The sequence below is a fragment of the Argentina silus genome, assembly GCF_951799395.1.
Source record: "Argentina silus genome assembly, chromosome: 13".
NCBI lineage: Eukaryota > Metazoa > Chordata > Actinopteri > Argentiniformes > Argentinidae > Argentina > Argentina silus.
Window position 1 is genome coordinate 7,762,830 of NC_139667.1, and position 19,463 is coordinate 7,782,292.

The 19,463-nt window shown below is 40.2% G+C and overlaps 2 protein-coding genes across 2 annotated transcripts; one reads left to right on the forward strand and one right to left on the reverse strand.

Moving 5' to 3' along the window:
* The first annotated feature begins 1,745 nt into the window (after positions 1-1,745).
* On the forward strand, positions 1,746-9,293 carry slc18b1 (solute carrier family 18 member B1). Its single transcript, XM_083683725.1, has 14 exons — positions 1,746-1,978; positions 2,228-2,367; positions 3,103-3,198; positions 3,277-3,350; positions 3,603-3,750; positions 4,028-4,184; positions 4,386-4,522; positions 5,281-5,382; positions 5,606-5,697; positions 5,910-6,005; positions 6,128-6,202; positions 6,375-6,468; positions 7,036-7,085; positions 7,431-9,293. Exons 1-14 carry the CDS (start codon positions 1,939-1,941, stop codon positions 7,486-7,488), a joined length of 1,359 nt encoding a protein of 452 aa, XP_083539851.1. The 5' UTR covers positions 1,746-1,938; the 3' UTR covers positions 7,489-9,293.
* ahi1 (Abelson helper integration site 1) lies at positions 7,574-19,296 on the reverse strand. Its single transcript, XM_083683724.1, has 27 exons — positions 19,228-19,296; positions 18,786-18,860; positions 18,543-18,667; positions 17,814-18,421; positions 17,486-17,646; positions 17,197-17,383; positions 16,878-17,070; positions 16,696-16,791; positions 16,387-16,572; positions 16,051-16,203; positions 15,813-15,945; positions 15,557-15,680; positions 14,985-15,214; positions 14,316-14,422; positions 14,110-14,228; positions 13,829-13,959; positions 13,582-13,722; positions 13,262-13,452; positions 13,056-13,101; positions 12,772-12,824; positions 12,388-12,505; positions 11,259-11,317; positions 11,064-11,132; positions 10,738-10,900; positions 10,436-10,533; positions 9,710-9,789; positions 7,574-9,496 (listed from the first exon to the last, which is right to left on the reverse strand). The coding sequence occupies exons 2-27, from the start codon at positions 18,793-18,795 to the stop codon at positions 9,307-9,309; spliced, it is 3,771 nt and encodes a 1,256-aa protein (XP_083539850.1). The 5' UTR covers positions 18,796-18,860; positions 19,228-19,296; the 3' UTR covers positions 7,574-9,306.
* Positions 19,297-19,463: the final 167 nt, after the last annotated feature.

Below are 19,463 nucleotides of genomic sequence, written 5' to 3' on the forward strand. Positions count from 1 at the left end.
GGGTCCTGTAACAGGGGGCTGTAGTGCAAGGACGAGAGGGGTTATGGTTATTTTGGGGTTTAAATATGCAAGCTGTTCTTGCTTACATATATACACACAATTTAAAAAAACAATCCTGTGTAAACATGCAATGTTATTTAAGACTTAACAAAGGAAATTGTCAAAAGAGAAAATAAGGCAAGTGTTTGTTTTCATAGTCAATACTTTGTTTTGAATGTATTACAATCTGAACATTATTTATTATGTTGCTGTTTATATTCCAAGTCACAGTTATTCATTTACTGTTGAGTGTATTTTTGGGGATAAGTATCAACTAGATACTTGATTATGAAGGCCTGTCATTACATAGGAAGTGAGTAAGTGTTGTTTTTTTAAAGGAGGTAGAGTTTTTTTTTTTTTCATGGAAATAATGCACTTGTTTGCTTCACAAATGACCATTTAGCCTTTTCAAGCCTTTTTGTAATTGTTTATATGTTTTTTTTTATTTCAAATGTGTTTAATTCTGTTGCTAACGTTAGAATGTTTGATATGAAATATGAGACCATATTTATTGAAGAAAGATGAGTTTTACTTCTATGAAGTGATCTCATAGGAATATCCTGCATTTCCTTATGTTACTGTATTTGTCATTATTTACATGCCATCTGATCATACTGTAACACCACATACTATATATATGGTAACATTGTGACACATTGAAGTATAATGTTTATCAATATTGAATCTAACAGTCTGTCTGTCATCTCTTTTGAAAGCCCCCATGTAAAAGACATTTAAAAAGTCAATTTTCAGAAATGAAAGCATGTGTAAATTAAAACATTACCAAATGCATGGATCAAGTTATCTGGGGCAAAGTTCATACAGTAGAAGTTCATCCTGCTGCCAGATGTCAACTCATGTTAAATTCAGCAACAACAAAAAAAAAATCTAAGCTAACCTCTCAATTAATCTAATTTCATGCAGTAAACTTGGTTGGCTCTGTGTTTTTGTCATTAGATGTTTACTATGCAGCTACTGTACTTGAAAATTGCATTTGAATGTGAAGTGCTTTGCCTCTTTGGAGTTGCTGCTGCTTTTTGATAGATAGAGCTTGTCTGCATTATTGCTAATGATGTGTCACTATGGTATTGAAGTTGTCATTATATCAGGTAACAACATTACAACACAGGTGTAGAACTAATGTAATGTGTTACCTGATATATGAGAGCATAATTGGATTTGATTGATATATTGGTAATTCGTGAACAAGTTCAGTAATGCAGTAACATTATTTGTCTGGTGCTGTTACAGGTTTATTTGAAAACGTTTAGACGAGTTATGTAATAATTAAATTTTTGCAACTCTCAGAATTGGTACATTATAATGCAGAAAAATATACTTTGATGCTTACTATTAAAACTGACAAGTGGGGTCTTTGTAAGCCAGCATCACTGCCTATGGAATATTTTGTTGCCTATAGTAGTTTTTGGTTTTATATCAAATACAATTATATTGTCCATACAAGCTGCAGGTACCCAAAAACCTAATAAAATGTGTAACATTGAAAATACTTTGTCTATTCATTTCAAATGGACTCAAATATTTTTACGAATCTTTCAATGACATGGGCGGCGTCTCAAACATCACCAACTCCGCCTACCGAACAAGTTTCCAATTTCACGTTTATATAATCATGTTATATAATTCAACTTCACAATTTATATAAAGGCACCAGGAAATACTCTCTCACTTACAGTGTGTTAGAGACGGCACTGACTGACACACGCTGTTATCGATATGATCTGTGAATTAAACGGTCACATAGGATTCAAACAACAAGGTTTCACGTCTCCCATGGTTTCATTGCTATGTGGATATCGGAACAGTATATTTTCTTATTCTTCCGGATCTTCTGTCTTGGAATTTGTGATTTAGTAACCGGGAGGAAAGTAATATATTATGAATGACAACATGGATCCAAATGAAGTTCCGCAAACAGGTTGGTGACATTATACTGTAGGCTAATTATCGCAACACATTTTGGTCAGTATTAGCAATAGCCTTTATTGTAATCTCAATAGCTTGAGTAGCTTTGTGTTTCGTCAATTTTAATTATTTGTGTTTTCATTAAAATAAGATTGACTCATGTTGAATATGAATAAGTCAGCCCAAATGCAACACTACTTGTGACTGCGACAGTTATTAATAATTAATGATGTATGCTCTTGCATTCATTGAATATCTGCAGATGGCAGCACACCAGAGGAACCAACAAACAGTTCTCTTCGGATGTCAAGGCAGCAGATCCTCACACTGATATCAATGGCATCTGTAAATTTCAGTTCAATGATCTGCTACTCCGTATTAGGACCATTTTTCCCTAATGAGGTAATGTTCAAGATCATCAGTTTAATTTAGTACTAATCTGAGCAGCAATTCAGAATTCTTAATCATATATTTATTCATATCAATAAAACAGCTATGCATTTTTGCATGGAATGTTATAGCAGACAAGACATTTGGTATGTGTCTCGTGCTTAACATGAGAAAATACGCCTAAGGGTCCCCCCCCACCCCACGCCATCAAGCCTGGTCAGGAGACTGGATGACCAAAGAGCAATGAATTTGAGTGACCCCCACCAGATAGTAATTACACTGATCCTTATTTGACCATTACAACACACAAAATACGCCTAAGGCCCCCCCCCCCCCCCCCCACCCCACGCATTCAAGCCTGGTCAGAAGACTGGATGACAAAAGAGCATTGACTTTGAGTGACCCCCCCACCAGATAGTAATTACACAGATCCTTATCTGACCATCACAACACAGTGACACATAACTGCCACTTCTTATCAAAAAGGCCTTGATATTAATATATTGCTCATGGTCATTGATGTCAGCCTACAGCAATTTACATAGTGATAACACTCATAGTGATAACACTCAACCTTAGTAAGGTTCAGCCTGTGGAAGCACAGTAAGCTGTCCTAAAATGTAACACGTGGTGTTTTGACCGTGTAAACTTGGTTGACTTAAGCTGATTTCAGCTGACCAACTTTTTTCATAAGATCTATAAATAGAAACAGTTGCTAACAATGATTTACCCATTGATTCAACACAGGCATTGAAAAAAGGAGCCAGTCAGACCACCATCGGCCTTATATTTGGGTGCTATGCTCTGTGCAATTTGATAGGCTCGTTAATAATGGGAAAATATGTAAGTACCTTTAATTACATTTAGCCATTACACTACAGTACTACTAGTTATACACACATGCCTTCCTTGTCCTTTCAGATTATCCAGATTGGGCCAAAATTCATGCTTGTTGCAGGATTATTTGTGTCATCATGGTGCACCATTCTTTTCGGGTAAGTGTGGTTCTGATTAGTGATTTCATCATTAAAGCAAACCTGTTAACCTTTAATACATCAGAGACTGGATTATTCAAGAGCTCATAAAATAACCTTTACTTACTAACTGTCATTCTCTTATCAATTCTGTTTGTTTTCTCATGGCACAAATATTATAATGTTTGTGTAAGAATTGTTTACAATTTAGAATAAAAAAGATATACTTTTATTCCTTCTAATATTTTTTCTTCTTCTCTTCTTGTTTTGCAGCTTACTCGACAGAGTTCCTGATGGAGTTTCTTTTATTACTCTCTGTTTTATCATAAGGTCCGTAGATGCTGTTGGCTTTGCTGCTGCAATGACATCTTCTTTTGCAGTCTCTGCCAAAATATTCCCAAACAATATAGCAACTGTTCTGGTAGGTTTAGTCAACCCTTGTGTGAGAATTTGAGTGGTATGTGGTAATATAATTAAAACCATGCCCAAACAGAAGAACCTTATGGTTTAAGTTGTTGAATTTTATGGTTTCCCAGGAGTAGTGCCCTTCATTGTTGCTGTCTCCAAGACAACAGCCATTGCGATTAGCTTCTTTATTTTGGTCATTTGACATGGTTGTTTGAATTCTGTTTGCAAAATGTAAACAAAATACTGTAGGTAACAACAGGTCAAACTGTGTGTTGTATTTGTCTTTTCAGGGTAGTTTGGAGATGTTTACTGGACTAGGTCTTATACTGGGACCGCCATTTGGTGGATGGCTGTATCAGTCATTTGGATATGAAGTCCCTTTTATGGTTCTGGGGTGCTTCCTTCTTTTGATGGTCCCATTCATCATCTACGTCTTACCCAACATTAGTAAGAGATTGATTTCGGACAACGTCATTATTTCACTGTCATGAAGTTGCTCTTACTCCAGTGTAGTAGCACTGTATTTATTATAGTAAAAACACTGAATGCGTTATCAGTGCAAGTTGATATAAAGTGGAACCAAATGTTACACAAGCAATTGAATAGCTGCTGATATGTCTTTATTACTGTGCATGGTTCAATGTTCAGCTGCTGAGCCCTCCAAGGATTCATTCTTTCAGCTCTTCACTCATCTGAAAATCGTCCTGATCAGCTTTGTCATATTCACTCTGAGCTCAGGACTGGGCTTCCTGGATGCAACTTTGTCCATACATGCTATTGATAAGGTAAAGAACTGTAATGCATTTGAAAGCCTCATATTTGTAATATATCTCTTACATTTGAATATGTGACTTATGTACACTCTTTGAACAAAGGTTTTAAAGGTGTTCTTTATTTGCTACATCTTAACAGTCCCTCCTAAAGACCGCTTCACCCTCACTACCCCCCCTATACTAACCCTAACCCCAACCCTAGAGACCTCTTCACCCTCACTACCCCCCCTATACTAACCCTAACCCCAACCCTAGAGACCTCTTCACCCCCGCTACCCCCCCTATATTAACCGTAACCCCAACCCTAGAGACCTTTTCACCCTCACTACCCCCCCTATACTAACCATAACCCCAACCCTAGAGACCTCTTCACCCCCGCTACCCCCCCTGTACAAGTTCTCTCCTGCTAATAAAATAAATAAAAAAAATAGCCTACTGGTATTACGACTGCCTATGGCCCCTGGTGTGAGCGTTGATTACTTTGTCTTACGATGACTGTTGGATAGATGATTCACTTACTTAAACAAATGTATTGTTGTAAGTCGCTTTGAATAAAGGCGTCTGCTGAATGCCATAAATGTAAAATATTTGTCCCTGTAGGGGAATCCTTTGATAACCCTTTTGGGTTCCATGTAGAACCCTCTGTAGAAATGGTTCAACATGGAACCCAAAAGGGTTATTAACAGGTTCCCTGCAGGGACACATTAAGAACCCTTTGTTTGTAGTGTAGGACAGATTTCAATGCCTTCACGTGTGTCCTTTGTTTCCAGTTTGACCTATCCCCAGGTTACGTGGGTCTTCTCTTGCTGGGTTTGTCCTTATCCTATTGTCTGGCATCACCTCTGCTCGGCATTGTCAGTGACAAGATACCTGTGAGTAAAATTAAACCAACGATAGACAACCAATACCAGTGAGGGTTGTTTTCAAACCGAGTGTGTTTTCTGTCATACGTAATTCAATTTGGATGAATTAAAGATGCAATTGTACATGTTGTTAATTGGTATGAGTCTTGAAAGGAACTTGATAGGAGGATTTCAATAGCCTGTTTTTATAACACGCTGTACTGCACTGTAAGGCTGATTGTCTTTGTCACAGTCCATTAGGAGTTGGTTCATGGTGATGGGAGGCTTTGTTACTGCACTGAGCTTCTGTTTCCTTGGCCCTATCCCCATTCTTCACATCCAGAGGCGAGTGTGTTGTGTGTCGCTATGTCGCTTGCTATGAGCACACCTCAGTATGACATTCAGCATTGTTCTTAGTACAGTACTTCAAATCTTTATGTTAAGACTTGCACTTTTAACATAAGATAACTGTTTTTTCAAACAACATAATTTATTGGTCGAGAATTCATCTCAGTGCCAGTGTTCTCTATCATCGGGATGTGTTTTTGTCTCTGCAGTCGGCTGTGGCTCTTGGTCTTAATGCTGGCCGTCATTGGATTTTCACTGGGCATGACTGCCATCCCTACATTCCCAGAAATCCTCAAGACTGCATAGTAAGTTCCCATGTGTATCTTTATGGTCCAATCTAACTTTAATATACAGGTATCATCATATTGACATGTTGTTGTGTACTGTAATGCAGAATACACAATAATATGCCCTTTTCAAATGGCAGTGAACATGGATTTGACGAGGGATTAAGTACTCTTGGATTGGTGTCTGGATTGTTTGGTGCAGTTTGGTCTTTGGGGTATGTCCTCTCAGATATTCATTATTCCAGCACACGTTATTAGTAGAAACACATCTTCTAACCTATATGATTATTTTCGTCATATGTAAAACCATTCAAACAACACAGTTAAGTCTCTCAGGGTCTGAGTTTAGAGATTGGAATCGTAAACAGGATTGTGTTTGATTTATAGGATGTTTTGTGGTCCAACACTCGGTGGCATCATTACTGAACATCTGAATTTTGAGTGGGCTGCAGCTGCTCAAGGAGGTGTGACGTTTTTGGCTGTAAGTAGGACCTCTCCATACGAAATCTCCATTTCGACTCTTCAACATTGGTTCAATAATGACTCAAACTGTGTAACTCAAATTTTCCAGTTTACTGTATATGGCCATCAAGTACTGTACAGCAGTACAGTTTATACACTTAAGTTAAGTTAAGTAATGTTACGATTTTGGAAGGACCTCTTCTACAACTTTACTTGACATGATTCGGGTTACTTCAGGGTACATTTTCCTTACCGTATTTTGTCATCATAGACAGAAGGCCAATTATACATTTTTTTATAGAGACAGTTGTCAGTGGTCATGAAGTTAATTTTCCTGGCCTTTTAACATGAGCTTCTTGCTGTATGAGAATACATTGTGTTTGAGCTATCAGAAAATAATAAGATTAGTGTACTAATGACATGTGACTGGAGGATGAACACATTGCTCAGCAAGGCTCCAATTGTCCAGCTCTACAACAGAGACATGAGTCAAGAAAGCTTACTGAGAGAGAGGAGAAATTGTTTTGAGAAACACTACCAGACAGCACAGTAAGCACTACAACACCAATTGTCATCCTCTCCTCAGGCCTCCCTTCTTGGTGCATATTATCTCTGTCGAGGAATCCAAACAAAAAGGTAATCATTCTCTCCCCCGATGTAGTATCAGTCAAGTGTGATCCAAACCTTATCATGAACCTACAGTATGGGTATTTGTACTCCCTTGGTCATTCATCGGCTGACTATACTGCTCAAATATACTGGATAACCATTTGCATCACTATACCATTTTATTACAATAACACATGCTATTGGGTTTTACTGTGGTGTTTAAACATGGATCATGGATCATGGATCATGGATTAAACATGGATCTTGTGCAATAACTGGATGCTTAATGCTTACGCTAAATTATAATGGTTTAACAAGCAGACAGAAAAATCTGTCCATTTGACTGAATTTGCTCTTTTGTCTGGATCAAAGGGCTTCCCTGGTGAACACGAAAGAACCCTCAGATGAAAGGACTTCGCTTCTTGGATAAACTATTATCATCATATCAGCATGCAAGGAAAAGTGAGATACTGTATAGTGTGATTTTAGAAGCTAGTGAATGGTCTGTTAATGTGTGTGTGTGTGTGTGTGCGTGTGTGTGTGTGTGTGTGTGTGTGTGTGTGTGTGTGTGTGTGTACAGAGGTGCAAAATGTGCAAAGTAACGTATGTTCTCTTTTGATTCCCTGCTGATTGATTCACATTGAAATAGTGTCAAATGAATCTCTTTCTATGTAAGGTTCTATGTTTTATGTGTAGTTGTATAGTAGCATAAGCAATTACGGTAGTAGCAGTGGAATGTACAAATGCCTTAATGCTAATATCATAAGTATACCTGCGTGTACATTTTATGCTAACTTAGTTGAAGTGCCAAGGATCCCAACATAAATAAATCTTTACTAATATGAATTGTTAGTGATATTATGGATTGAGCTGTTACGGACGAAGCGGTGGGCGTTCTGTACCTTGCGTGGATTGCTTATCATGTGAATGCCGCCATGCCATATAACTTGTCATTCCAGCGTGTGCTTGAGCTGCAGACGTCCTTCATGGCTATAGAAATAAAATGGCCATCTCCACTTATCAGGCTATCATAAATGAAGCTCTTTGTTTTATGACAAATTCAACAGGACACAGGACCTATACATAGGCCTATAAGATATGGAACGAATGAAAAGCCCATTAGCCTACTCTACTGTTCTTATAGCCTGTTTTTATGCTTTATTTGTGGTTACATGTCTTTGATCTCACTTCAACATCTAATTTGCAGATCTCATGGCACAGTTGTATAAAGACGTTTTTCACTGATAAATATACCTGCTTTATTTAATCAGGCTAATGTAAGAAAACAGATGTTCTGTTCCATCTGTGTATGATTTGAGACCCAGTACATCCTCAACTGGGTTCCATCATATTTGAGATGTTCTGCCTCACATCCCTTCTCATAAGCCCTTTTATGAGACCTATTCCCTAGACCCACCCTATTGTATTGGTGTGATCTGAGGAAATTACTTTACTGCATACAGAACAGAGGGAGTTGTCAAATGTAAGGATGGCTTGAATTCTTTCTTTATACAAATGTATATGCTGTATGTACTGTACTTCATTAACAAAAAAACACCAACATTAACATATTTGTGAATTGTCACTCATAATAAACGCATTTCTAAAATGTATTATACATAATCACTGGATTATTCAAAATATGACTAGAAATAGCGAATTACTGAAATACAAGGACCCAGAAAATATACATGGCAATTTACATGGCAACTAAAAATGACTGGTTACACTTTCCTAGTTAATTTATAGTACTGAAAAGAGTTATACAAACTTTCATCATCTCTTGAAGGCTATGAAAATAGAATTTTAGTGTTAAGGATAGTTGTTTCCTTTACAAAAATGGTTCATAAAAACATTCAAATAATGTTTACTCCAATAAATAAGACATGAAAAATATTTTTTAAATACAAAAAATACTTGCCTAATAGTCAATCTCAAGGACTTTGCGATACTTCAGTAAAGCACATTCTCTTACAAATAATTCTTAAAATAATCTCAAATTAATTACACAGATAATACACAGATATGAAGAGATTCTGTATGCTTTTAAATTCATATATAAAAACAAACAAGTAATATTTACCTGGACACCATCTGAAAGCAATTGGGCAAAACAACCAAAACGTTTCCACAATATAAGAAGGTATGTCTCCCATACTAAAAACAAATCTTTTATATTTTGTCAAAACAGCATGGAGTATAAAAGCAGTCTTGATGCAAACAGTAAATCTCATCAATGTTCACAGGTCTAGGCATCAGGCTCAAAGGCGCTGTTGGGCTGTCCAGTTGGTCTCCTTGGGAGAGGTCTGTTTGCAGCCTTGTTCCTGCTCTTGCTGGCTGCTGTGCCTGGAGCCTCTGGATCAGAGGTTGTGGCCTGTGGTGGTGGTGGTGCTGATGGGCCTTCAGCCTTCTTCACTTTCTTTTTCTTCTTTTTGGTTCTGAACATTGACAGAAAAGGCAAATCGACCCAAAATAAATAAATTAGATTGTACCCTCACTGAAACTATTCATGCTCCTCTGTGTAACACTGATTGTCTTTTATATCTTTATATTTTCATGCCATGGGGTTCAAAATTAGAAGAATGTACACCATAAATATAGCTGGCAACAGGGTGACATGAGAGTGAGTGAGGAGATCAACCGAGACTTACTTGGTGACAGGTAACTCAGGGTCTGTGTCCTGCTCAGATAGGAACTTGAGTTCTCCAGAGGCACTGATGGCAGCTGATACCTGTGAAAGGTGTGATGGCTCAATAAGTATGTACGCAATAAGCATTAGTTAATACAGTAATGATGTGATGTTTAATCATGCATTCACAGTGTTTTTACGACTGTATGACTCCTGTATAAAAGTCTGCTTGCACAAAGAGTCATTAAGCTTTACCTGCAAACTTTGCAGGTGGTTTACGAAATAGTCATGGCGGTGTTTCATGACATGTGCAGTTGTGTTGTTATTGTATTTGTCTGACTAAGTGGAAATGTACTAGGTATGTAGAAAGAGGAAGTAAGAAGCTATCTAGAATGAATGGACGTCCTTGTTTGTATGTATAAATATGTATTCATGATTATGAACTGGGCACTCTGTTTGTTAGAAGCAGACTGCCTTGCTTGCAACTATTAAAAGAAGTAAACAGAACATATATTGTACGTGCCTATTTGTGCAGAGTCTCACTGAATACTAAGTGTGGTAACCCTAGATTTCCACGACAGAGGACAGGGAGAAGAGGAGATGAGAGAAGGACAAGGAAAACGGCCAGAGTGGAATACAGCGTGGGAGGAGATGTCTGGGTAAACACTATGAACAGATCATGCCCCATTACAACTCATGTACTGATTCATCAATGGTTCCCTGACACAGTGCATTCGGTCTCCTGTACCTTAGTTGGTGTTAACCTCTCGGCTGATTGGTCTGTCTGTTCAGAAAGGACAGACTGGGCCTCCATGTCCTGAGACAGCAGCTCCTGGTTGTAATCCTCTGTGATAGAAGGAAACACACCTCAGTATTCTGACACCACCTCCACAGAGGGCTCATACAGTATCAACCAGGGGAGGCTGGTTCACGGAACGAAATGAGGAAGGGTATCAAACACGCCTGTCCTCTGATTTCTACCTCCACCAGCCTCCACTGGTATCAACATAAGGCCTGTCTAAATGTCGAAATGATAGAACATCTACTTACTCTCCTCGACCACGTAGGTAGCAGGGAAGTAGCCCTGCTGTCCATTGGCCAGACGCCCAAACCACCAGTTGTCGTTGTCTTTGTACAGCACGTGGATGACATCGCCACGTTGTACGGTTAGCTCATCTGAACGGTTCGCACTGTAGTCATAGAGGGAGACGACCTGCAGCAGAGGTAGAAGTAGAGGGAGAGAGAGAGAGAGAGCGAGAACAAGAAACATTTTCAAAGAATTATTGACCATGGTGGAAAAATAACAGAACTGGTTTCATGTTTATGGGCTATCTCTGATTGAGTCTGTTCTTTACAATGCTCCTTTATAAACTTACTGCTTGCTGAACTGGTCCAAGAGAATCTGCCTCCACACGAATGGATGAAGAAACATTATCAGGGAAGCTCTGAGGGAAGAAAATAAACTTTTGTGAACTAGTACATCTAAAAGATCTGTCCTTCTCCACATGCAGGAAAATGCAATTTACAGGAGACTAGTACAGCTCATTAAAAACCAATAAATACTGCCTTACTGTCTGTAGCCTGAGAGATGGTCCTCCTCTGAGACGCTGACCCACTGGGCTGAAACCGCCTATCATAACAGACAACCACAGGAAACAGGTAAATGAGCCAGAAGTACAAGATCAGATCACAAAAGCGACTTGTAGGGGTCTAAAACACATACGGACACTGGTGAAGACTATCAGAGGCCTATCTCTGTCCCTGCACACGGTGAACATGTTTCCTGAAAAGCTCTAGTAGTCTAGGAATGTTCAGTCTCGTTAAATCCTTTCTTTCTTTCTTTGCCTCTATGTTGAAATGTCTGGCCAAAGCCTCGTTCCGCATGAATGGGTTTTAAGACCATTTTGTAATCTTACCTTAATTCTTATAAAGTGCTCACCATTCCACAAGATTCTCCTAACTAATCTCATCACCATTTTCTCAGTTGAGCTATGTCTCAGTGGCGAACAGCACACTCCTGTCGATTCTTCCTCAACAACATCAGAAGGATATGTCTATTCCTCACCAGAGAAGCAACACAACTTTTGGTCCAAACACTTGTAATCTCTCGCCTTGACTACTGCAACGCACTCTTGGCCGGACTCCAGGCTACATCTTAACAGTCCCTCCTAAAGACCTCTTCACCCCCACTACCCCCCCTGTACTAACCCTACCCCATACCCTAGAGACCTCTTCACCCCCACTACCTCCCTGTACAAGTTCTCTCCTGTTAATAAAAATAAATTAATAAATAAAGGCTTCTGGCATTATGACTGCCAATGGCCCCTGGTATGAGCATTGATTACTTTGTCTTATGATGTCTGTTGGATAGATGATTCACTTACTTAAACAAATGTATTTGTTGTAAGTTGCTTTGGATAAAGGCGTCTGCTAAATGCCGTAAATGTAAATGTAAAAGATAATACATAATAATAATATATGCCATTTAGCTGACGCTTTTATCCAAAGCGACTTACATTGCAGTGAGTGCATACATTTCAGTATATACAGTATGCAGGAATCAAACCCACAACCTAAGCGTTGTTAGCACCATGCTCCATCAACTGAGCCACAGAGGACCACACTCTGTTACCGGTGTAACATATGTGTCTGAGAGGATAATGCTTGCTTGTACCATTTAGTGATTTCAGAGCCACTCACGGTTTTGGGAGGTCAAGGTTGCCTGGGGAACCAGCTGGGCTCCCAGAGAACCAGATAGCTGTAGCTTAGAGTGTGGTGAGAGGAGGGAGGGAGGAGGGAGGGAGGCATTCAAGCCCATCTGAAACAGCAACGGTAAACAAGGACTAAGAACTTAAACCAAACAGTAGTTTAAGCTTTATTAGATGCACTGCAGATATATTGTAAGGGACATTGTCTTGACCTTTACATTTCTTACCTTGGCTTTCTTAAAGAATAATTAAATAATAGGTGTAAAATGTATGAGGTAATCTGCACCGTTTACAGCCATGGTGAGTGTGAACATTAGAATAGTCAGTTATAAGGATTTAAAGAATCAATGAGTGCATTGCTGAGTGTATTGCTTACTGGGCCAGCTTCCCGGGATAGGCTCCTCCCCATCTCCAACATTCCACCTTTATCTACAAACAAGCAAAGCATGTCAGTGAACAAATTATAGCATAACCACAATTGAAACATTCCTTTGACCTCTATTGTATTTCAATTCAATTTAAACAACTCTTATTATAATTCCATAACACATGGTATATCTGAAATACAAACTGCACACAATGAATATCTTATTGCCTGGACAACATTTATCATGGCATATTCCAAACAGAAAAAAATTAATAACTAAACAAAATGTGTACCTTGGTCATACAGGTATTCCAAATTAGAGGAGTTTCGAGATGGTTCCTACATAAAAAAGAGACACGGTAAGTTAATTTGCATTGTTGCTAATGTAAGATAAATACAGCTTTACATGATCATTTTACTAAATTCCTCAGTCTAAGGTAACAATACATACAATTACTGGATGAAAACAAAATCATATGGTGGTCATGTGGTCATTTACCAGAACAGAATCCAGCTTCTCTCTGACGCGCTGCATCTTGAGTGACAGTCGCGCAGCACTAGCGAATCGATCCATGGCTGCGGAGGATGTGTCCTGTAACATGACCGGGTCTGATGTGTTTCTGAAGGTCTTAGTGTCTGCTGAGCCTGTCCTGCTGTGTCCTTTCAGGCTCTCCATCTCCAACTGGGCAACTGAATACAAACACAGAAGAAAGCTCACAATGAGCTCATGGATGCTTTGGATTATTCAGCTATCTTGGTGCACACATGGAGTAAGAGCTCAAACAGGAAGACACTAGTACAGCATAGTGATGTGCTCACCTCTGCGGTCGTACAGGTAGACATGAACAGGCTGGCTCTGGCCAAAGGCACAGAAAGCCACCATGTTCTCATGAGGGTGGAATGCCACACCACGAAGCGCTGTGGGGTAGCACAGCTCAGAGTACACTGCCACCTGGTCACCTTGTTATATAGCAACAAAACCAGCAGTTGATAACATGTAGCAACCGATCATAGCAGCAGAGTAAAAACCATTGGTCTGTTTAAGAACAAAACTGTGTTTCCACACCTGTTTCTGCATTCCACACATATGCCAATCCATCCTCACTCCCTGCGAAGATGAAGTTTCCACAGGGGGTGAACGTGCTATGGATCCTTTCCCTGTAGTTTGTGGCACCAGTGTATTTCTTCACTGCCAGTCTGCAACATACACAAGTACAGACACACTTCAGATCAATAAAAGATGACAGCTTACTTTCAGTCTGAATTTGATACCAAATACGAGTTATGGCTATATACAGCATTATATTGATCATAACATGTTAGACAAAAGTACAAATAGATATTTACATTCTCAAATCCATAACCCTCACAACACTGTCTTTGGCATGGATGAGCAGACGACGTCCATTGGGATGGATCTCTAGTGTATTGATGGGAATTCCATTCAGGTCCCTCTCTCCTATTTCCTGCAGGAGACAGTGTATTAGTGCTGCACTCTTTGGAGCTGCGGAGTGGAAATGTCATGCTAAGTGTCTTCCCTTTGTTTCTCAAACCTTCTCAATGACCCAGTGACGACATGGTCGCTGGTGCGCACTGTCATCAACCACGGTCTTCCACACTATGAGGTGGCCAGCATTGTCCGCAGTAAACATTCGGGTTCCTGAATAGATAAATAAAAACTCATTACGTTCCCATTTCAACCCAGATGCAGTAGCCCCAACCACCTGGCCTCGGTCAAGGCTTTTCACTGTCCTGACGCCCCGCTGGTGGAATGAGCTTCCCACCACTGTCAGGACTGCAGAGTTAATGCCAATCTTCCGCCGTAGATTGAAAACCCATCTCTTCAGGCTACATCTTAACAGTCCTTCCTAAAACCTCTTCACCCTCCCTGTACTATCCCTAACCCCATCCCTTGAGACCTATTCACCCCCACTTCCCCCCTGTACAAGTTCTCTCCTGTTAATAAAATAATTTAAAAAAAAAAAGCCTTCTGGCATTACGACTGCCAATGGCCCCTGGTGTGAGCATTGATTACTTTGTCTTATGGTGACTGTTGGATAGATGATTCACTTACTTAAACAAATGTATTTGTTGTAAGTCGCTTTTGATAAAGGCGTCTGCTAAATGCCATAAATGTAAAATGTAATGTAAATGGTGGAATGAGCTCAGGTCAAGAACAAGGATAGTTCTTCTCCAATATAAAACACAAACCAAACACATACCTTCAGAGTCAAAACATAGAGCGTTGATGAAGCTCTTGTGCCCTTCAAACTCCTGGAGGAGTTGGCCGTTCACGTCACGTCCATCCACCCTCCACACACGCACCAGACAATCATAGCCCCCCGTCACCACCAGGTTCTGGGCCATAGGGTGGTACTGAGCACAGTACACAAACGAGGGGTGAGGAAGCACTTTCTGGGCAATAGCCTGTAGTCGATCCACGTTCCAGACTCTGCAGGGAAGACAAGATTGTTGGGATACACCATTATTGAAGGTTTTTTTTTTGCTCAAAATACATTCAAACTAAATAAACTTACCAAATAATGGACTCAAATGAGCCCAGTAAGTACCTCTGAAATCATGCTGACACATTATTATTAGGGTGAAATAGAAGAATTAGACATTAAACATCAGAAGCATGGTGCAAATATGCCCCCTAGAGGAGTTGAGTAGCCATGAAGACAGCATATTAGTGAAACATTACTGAATGTTTAGCTATTATCAGACAGCGATAGCTTATTTTCATGTCTAAGTCTCCATCTCCTTCCCAGGCATGATTTGTTATGACCTTTACCTGACAGTGCCATCAGAGGATGCAGACAGGAGGCTCCGATCATCTCTGGACCAGCAGAGATCATACACAATACTGAGATGGCCATTGAAGGCTGCCAACACTTTGCCTGAAGGTATCTCATACACTGTAAAAAGAAACAAAAAACCCCCATTAATAAGTGATTTCACATGAGCTCACTTGCAGGGCTTTTTTGACCATCTGAGGTAGAGAGGAATGAGAGGGGGAGTGTACAGATGAGCTACAGCTCAGTACTTACCTATAATGGGGAAAGCATCTCTGTCAGCACAAGCTGAAGCCAGTATCCTTCCATCATGAGAGAAGCGAACCGTAAAACAGCCCATCTGGCCACCACGGAATGACAGCATGGGCTTATTGGGGATCCGACAGACCTTCAACAGGAATAAAAGGAATCGTACATTTCTCAATCAGTACATGCAGGGATATTTTGATGGCATTCATGGGATAACTGTTAGATGGACATTCTCTCTACAGACCTGCCCAGGCATCCGGCTCCACTTCAGGACTGGGGGTTTGTTGTCCAGGGTCCGTGTGATGCTCCTCTTGGTGACCTCACTCTGGAGCTCACTGTAGGAGGTGCTGCCCCTCTCCTGCTGCAGGGCCATCATGGAGCGGATACTGGGATCAACCTGTCAAAGTCCATATCAAAGCAATAAGTGAACTCTTTTGGGATTCCGATTAGTAGCATAAACACTACTATAAACATTACTATAATCCCTACAATTCACATTAGTATATGTATTAGTATATTAGTATATGTTTCAGTTGTAAAACATGCAACACATACACACGTCATACAGTGTGTAACATACATGATCAGGCAGTTTGAGGCCCTTCACAGTGATGTACAGGGTGGATGCGTATCTGTTCCGGGGATATCTCCTCCACCAGTCTACCACCTCAATGGTCTGAGGCTCTCTTCTGGCACGGGCAGGAGGACAGTAGAGCTGGAGACGCAGTTTACTGTCGATGTTCAGCACCCCATTAGTGCCCACAAGCTGGAGGGAATATTTGTGTAGAAATTAAATGTTAATATTACAATTCAATGTTTATTTCAACTTCTATAATAAAAAAAGAAATTGTAAATTGTCACTATTGCCTAATATTTGTATATGTATTACCTTTAAAAATGCCCAGGCAATTTTTCGGAATCCTCGCTCATGTCTGTCAACATCAACATTGGCTCTAGCTTCTTCCATGGTCATGAAATCTAGGACCTAATCCACAAGATCCAAAAATCAGTTCTTCAAAATGACCTTTGGAAATGCTTTCAGAAATCTGAGTTTACTGATTTATTTCTTACCTCAAAAAAGAGAATGACCCTATGACTTTCATTGGCATCCTGGAGGAAATAGCCAAAGCGTTCATTGAAGACAATCTGCTCTTCCCACTCTGGAACCGTGGATTTGTTTTTCTTGAAGTCAAAAGGTTGGGTGATGATGGGAAGAATATGATCAACATTCTCCTGCTCATAAAATGAGGACACTGGCCGATGACTGAAAAACATGGAAAGACACAAAACATTTGTTCAAAGTTCTCACCAGTTTGTTGTGGGCGAAAGTTAACCATAAGAACAACAAATACTCTCAACAGAAAGAAGAAAAAAAAAAAAAAGTTCTTACCTGTCCTCTTTTTTCAAATATTGCCCAGTGATCTCATCGATGACATGGATCTTCACCATGGGATGTGACACTAGCAGGTCAGTCTTGAGCCGGTCTGTCCTGTGGAGGTAGACTCCCAACACCAGGCTGTCATCAAAGACTGGTCTTTGAGGAGTCTCAATCTCTGCATCGCTTTCCTCCTTGACCACTTAAACCAGTAAAAGAAGACAAAGAGTTATCCACATCATATTTTACAGAGGGACATTTTATAATCCAGATTTAATGGTCTGGCATCTTTAATTCCTCCAACCTTGTTTTCTTCTCTTCTTTTTCTTTCCTTTAGATTTCAAAGATTCATCTTCTTGCTCTTTGTCATCATCTTGGTCCCTATTGGTGAGTAGGGTCTTCTCTTTGGAACTGTTCCTCTCCATTACCTCTTCAGATTGACTGTGCTGCAGACCTGACAACATACTGTAAATCAAAACAGATCAAATCATTATGTATTTATGAACTGTGATATTGATGATATCTATATATCTTTGACGGTACAAGCAGGTCATTTATAGCTGTCATGTAGATTCATGCAAACTTCAGGAAACAATCATGAATGTCCTGATTCATCATGCGCGTCAACACACCTCATCTCCCTCTCAGCGTCTAATGACTTCAGCTTCTTCTTTTTCTTCTTCCCAACTTCATTGTTTAATACTACTTCTTGAGAGGCAGCATTCTTCTTGTCTGTTGACCTTTTGTTTAATGCCTTCTTTCCAGCCCTCTCCTCCTCCTCCTGTGCAATCTGCTGCTGGTACTCCTGCAGGAGGTCATCCTCAGGTTCCAACTCCTCCCTCTGTGCCCCGGCCTCTTCATTCCCTTTATTCTTCCCTCTCTTGCTCTTTCTCCTCTGTCCTTTTCCAGGGTCATCTGTCTCCAACACATCCTTGGATTTGGATGCTTTGGCATTTCCAGCACTGTCATTTCGGTCCACTCCAGCGCCATAGCTGGAGGTGTCATCCTGCACAGGGGGTGGAGGCAGCTCCCTCTTACTCTTCCTCTTGTCTTTGGCAGGTTGGGTCTCATCCTGGTTACCGTTATTGTTGTTGTTGACCTTCTCTGTTACTTCCCTCTCCCTGCGCCTGTTCTTGGTGTAACGAGGGCTGCCCTGATCAGGGTGATAGATGTTTTGGAGGGTGGTCTCATCGTCCTCTGTGTCTTTCACCAGGTCAAGGTTCTTTTTCAAAGATTGGAGCTAAAAGAGGGTGAGAGCATGCAAAGGTAAGCAGAAGTATTTATGTGCACCAGAGTTGTGCGATAGTGTCAAAACATAAGACAAGAGTCTCTTGATGTGACCCATTTCAACATATACACACCACAATACTGTCCTCTGGCTGAGGGCTCTTCTTCTTCAGCCTTTTCTTCTCTGACGGAGGGTCAGTGTATCTCTTAAAGACCTCATCAAATCTAGCCCTGGTCTTTGCTCGGGCTTCACTCTCACCTATGCAAATAATATATTATGTTTCATGGTGCAGAGATTACCTAAGGACGTGCATCTAATTGCAGTACATAATCTAGTATAGTGAATGCAAAGTATGTATACAATTTAGTGCTCTCACCTGCTGGCATTCTTGAAAGCTGAAATGACACTCATTCTGCATACAAAGGATCCAGGCAAGGGGGAGATTTTCTTCCTAGAAAATAAATGCAAGGCAGACATTTTCAGTGACTGTAAGCTTACTTAGCTAGATGGCTAACCTAGCTAGCTAGCAAGTTGTTACCACTGCATTTAGCGAGAGCGACCAAGTGCAACGTGCACATTCACAAAATAAGATAGCTTAAGGTACCAGTCACCTACAAAATTGTTCTGTGTCAGTGTGTTCACTTAAACCATGAGCTGGCTAGCTAAAGTAGCTAGCAGGCTACCCGTTAGCTTATGCAAATGAAAATGTGAACAGGCTCTGGCTGTTAATGTATATGTTTTACAGTATTATTTTCAAACTAGTTAGCTACTGGACATTCAAACTAGCACCAGGTAGTCAGCTACCAGGACACATTTACCACAAGTTGCTAGTTGACTTGGCTGCAGTGATTGGGACCCCGCCACACCACCACCGGCTCCGTTGCGATGGTTTCCAAAACAACAACAGCGGTGAGCGCCAGTGCATGACGCTCCAAGCACAAGCATTGCTTTCACCAATGAGATGAATCGTGACTGAAGTATCCTCCGCCCACACAACACACCTCCAGTGAATCAGAATGTTCTTACAATATAATTAATCTATTTATTTGTATGG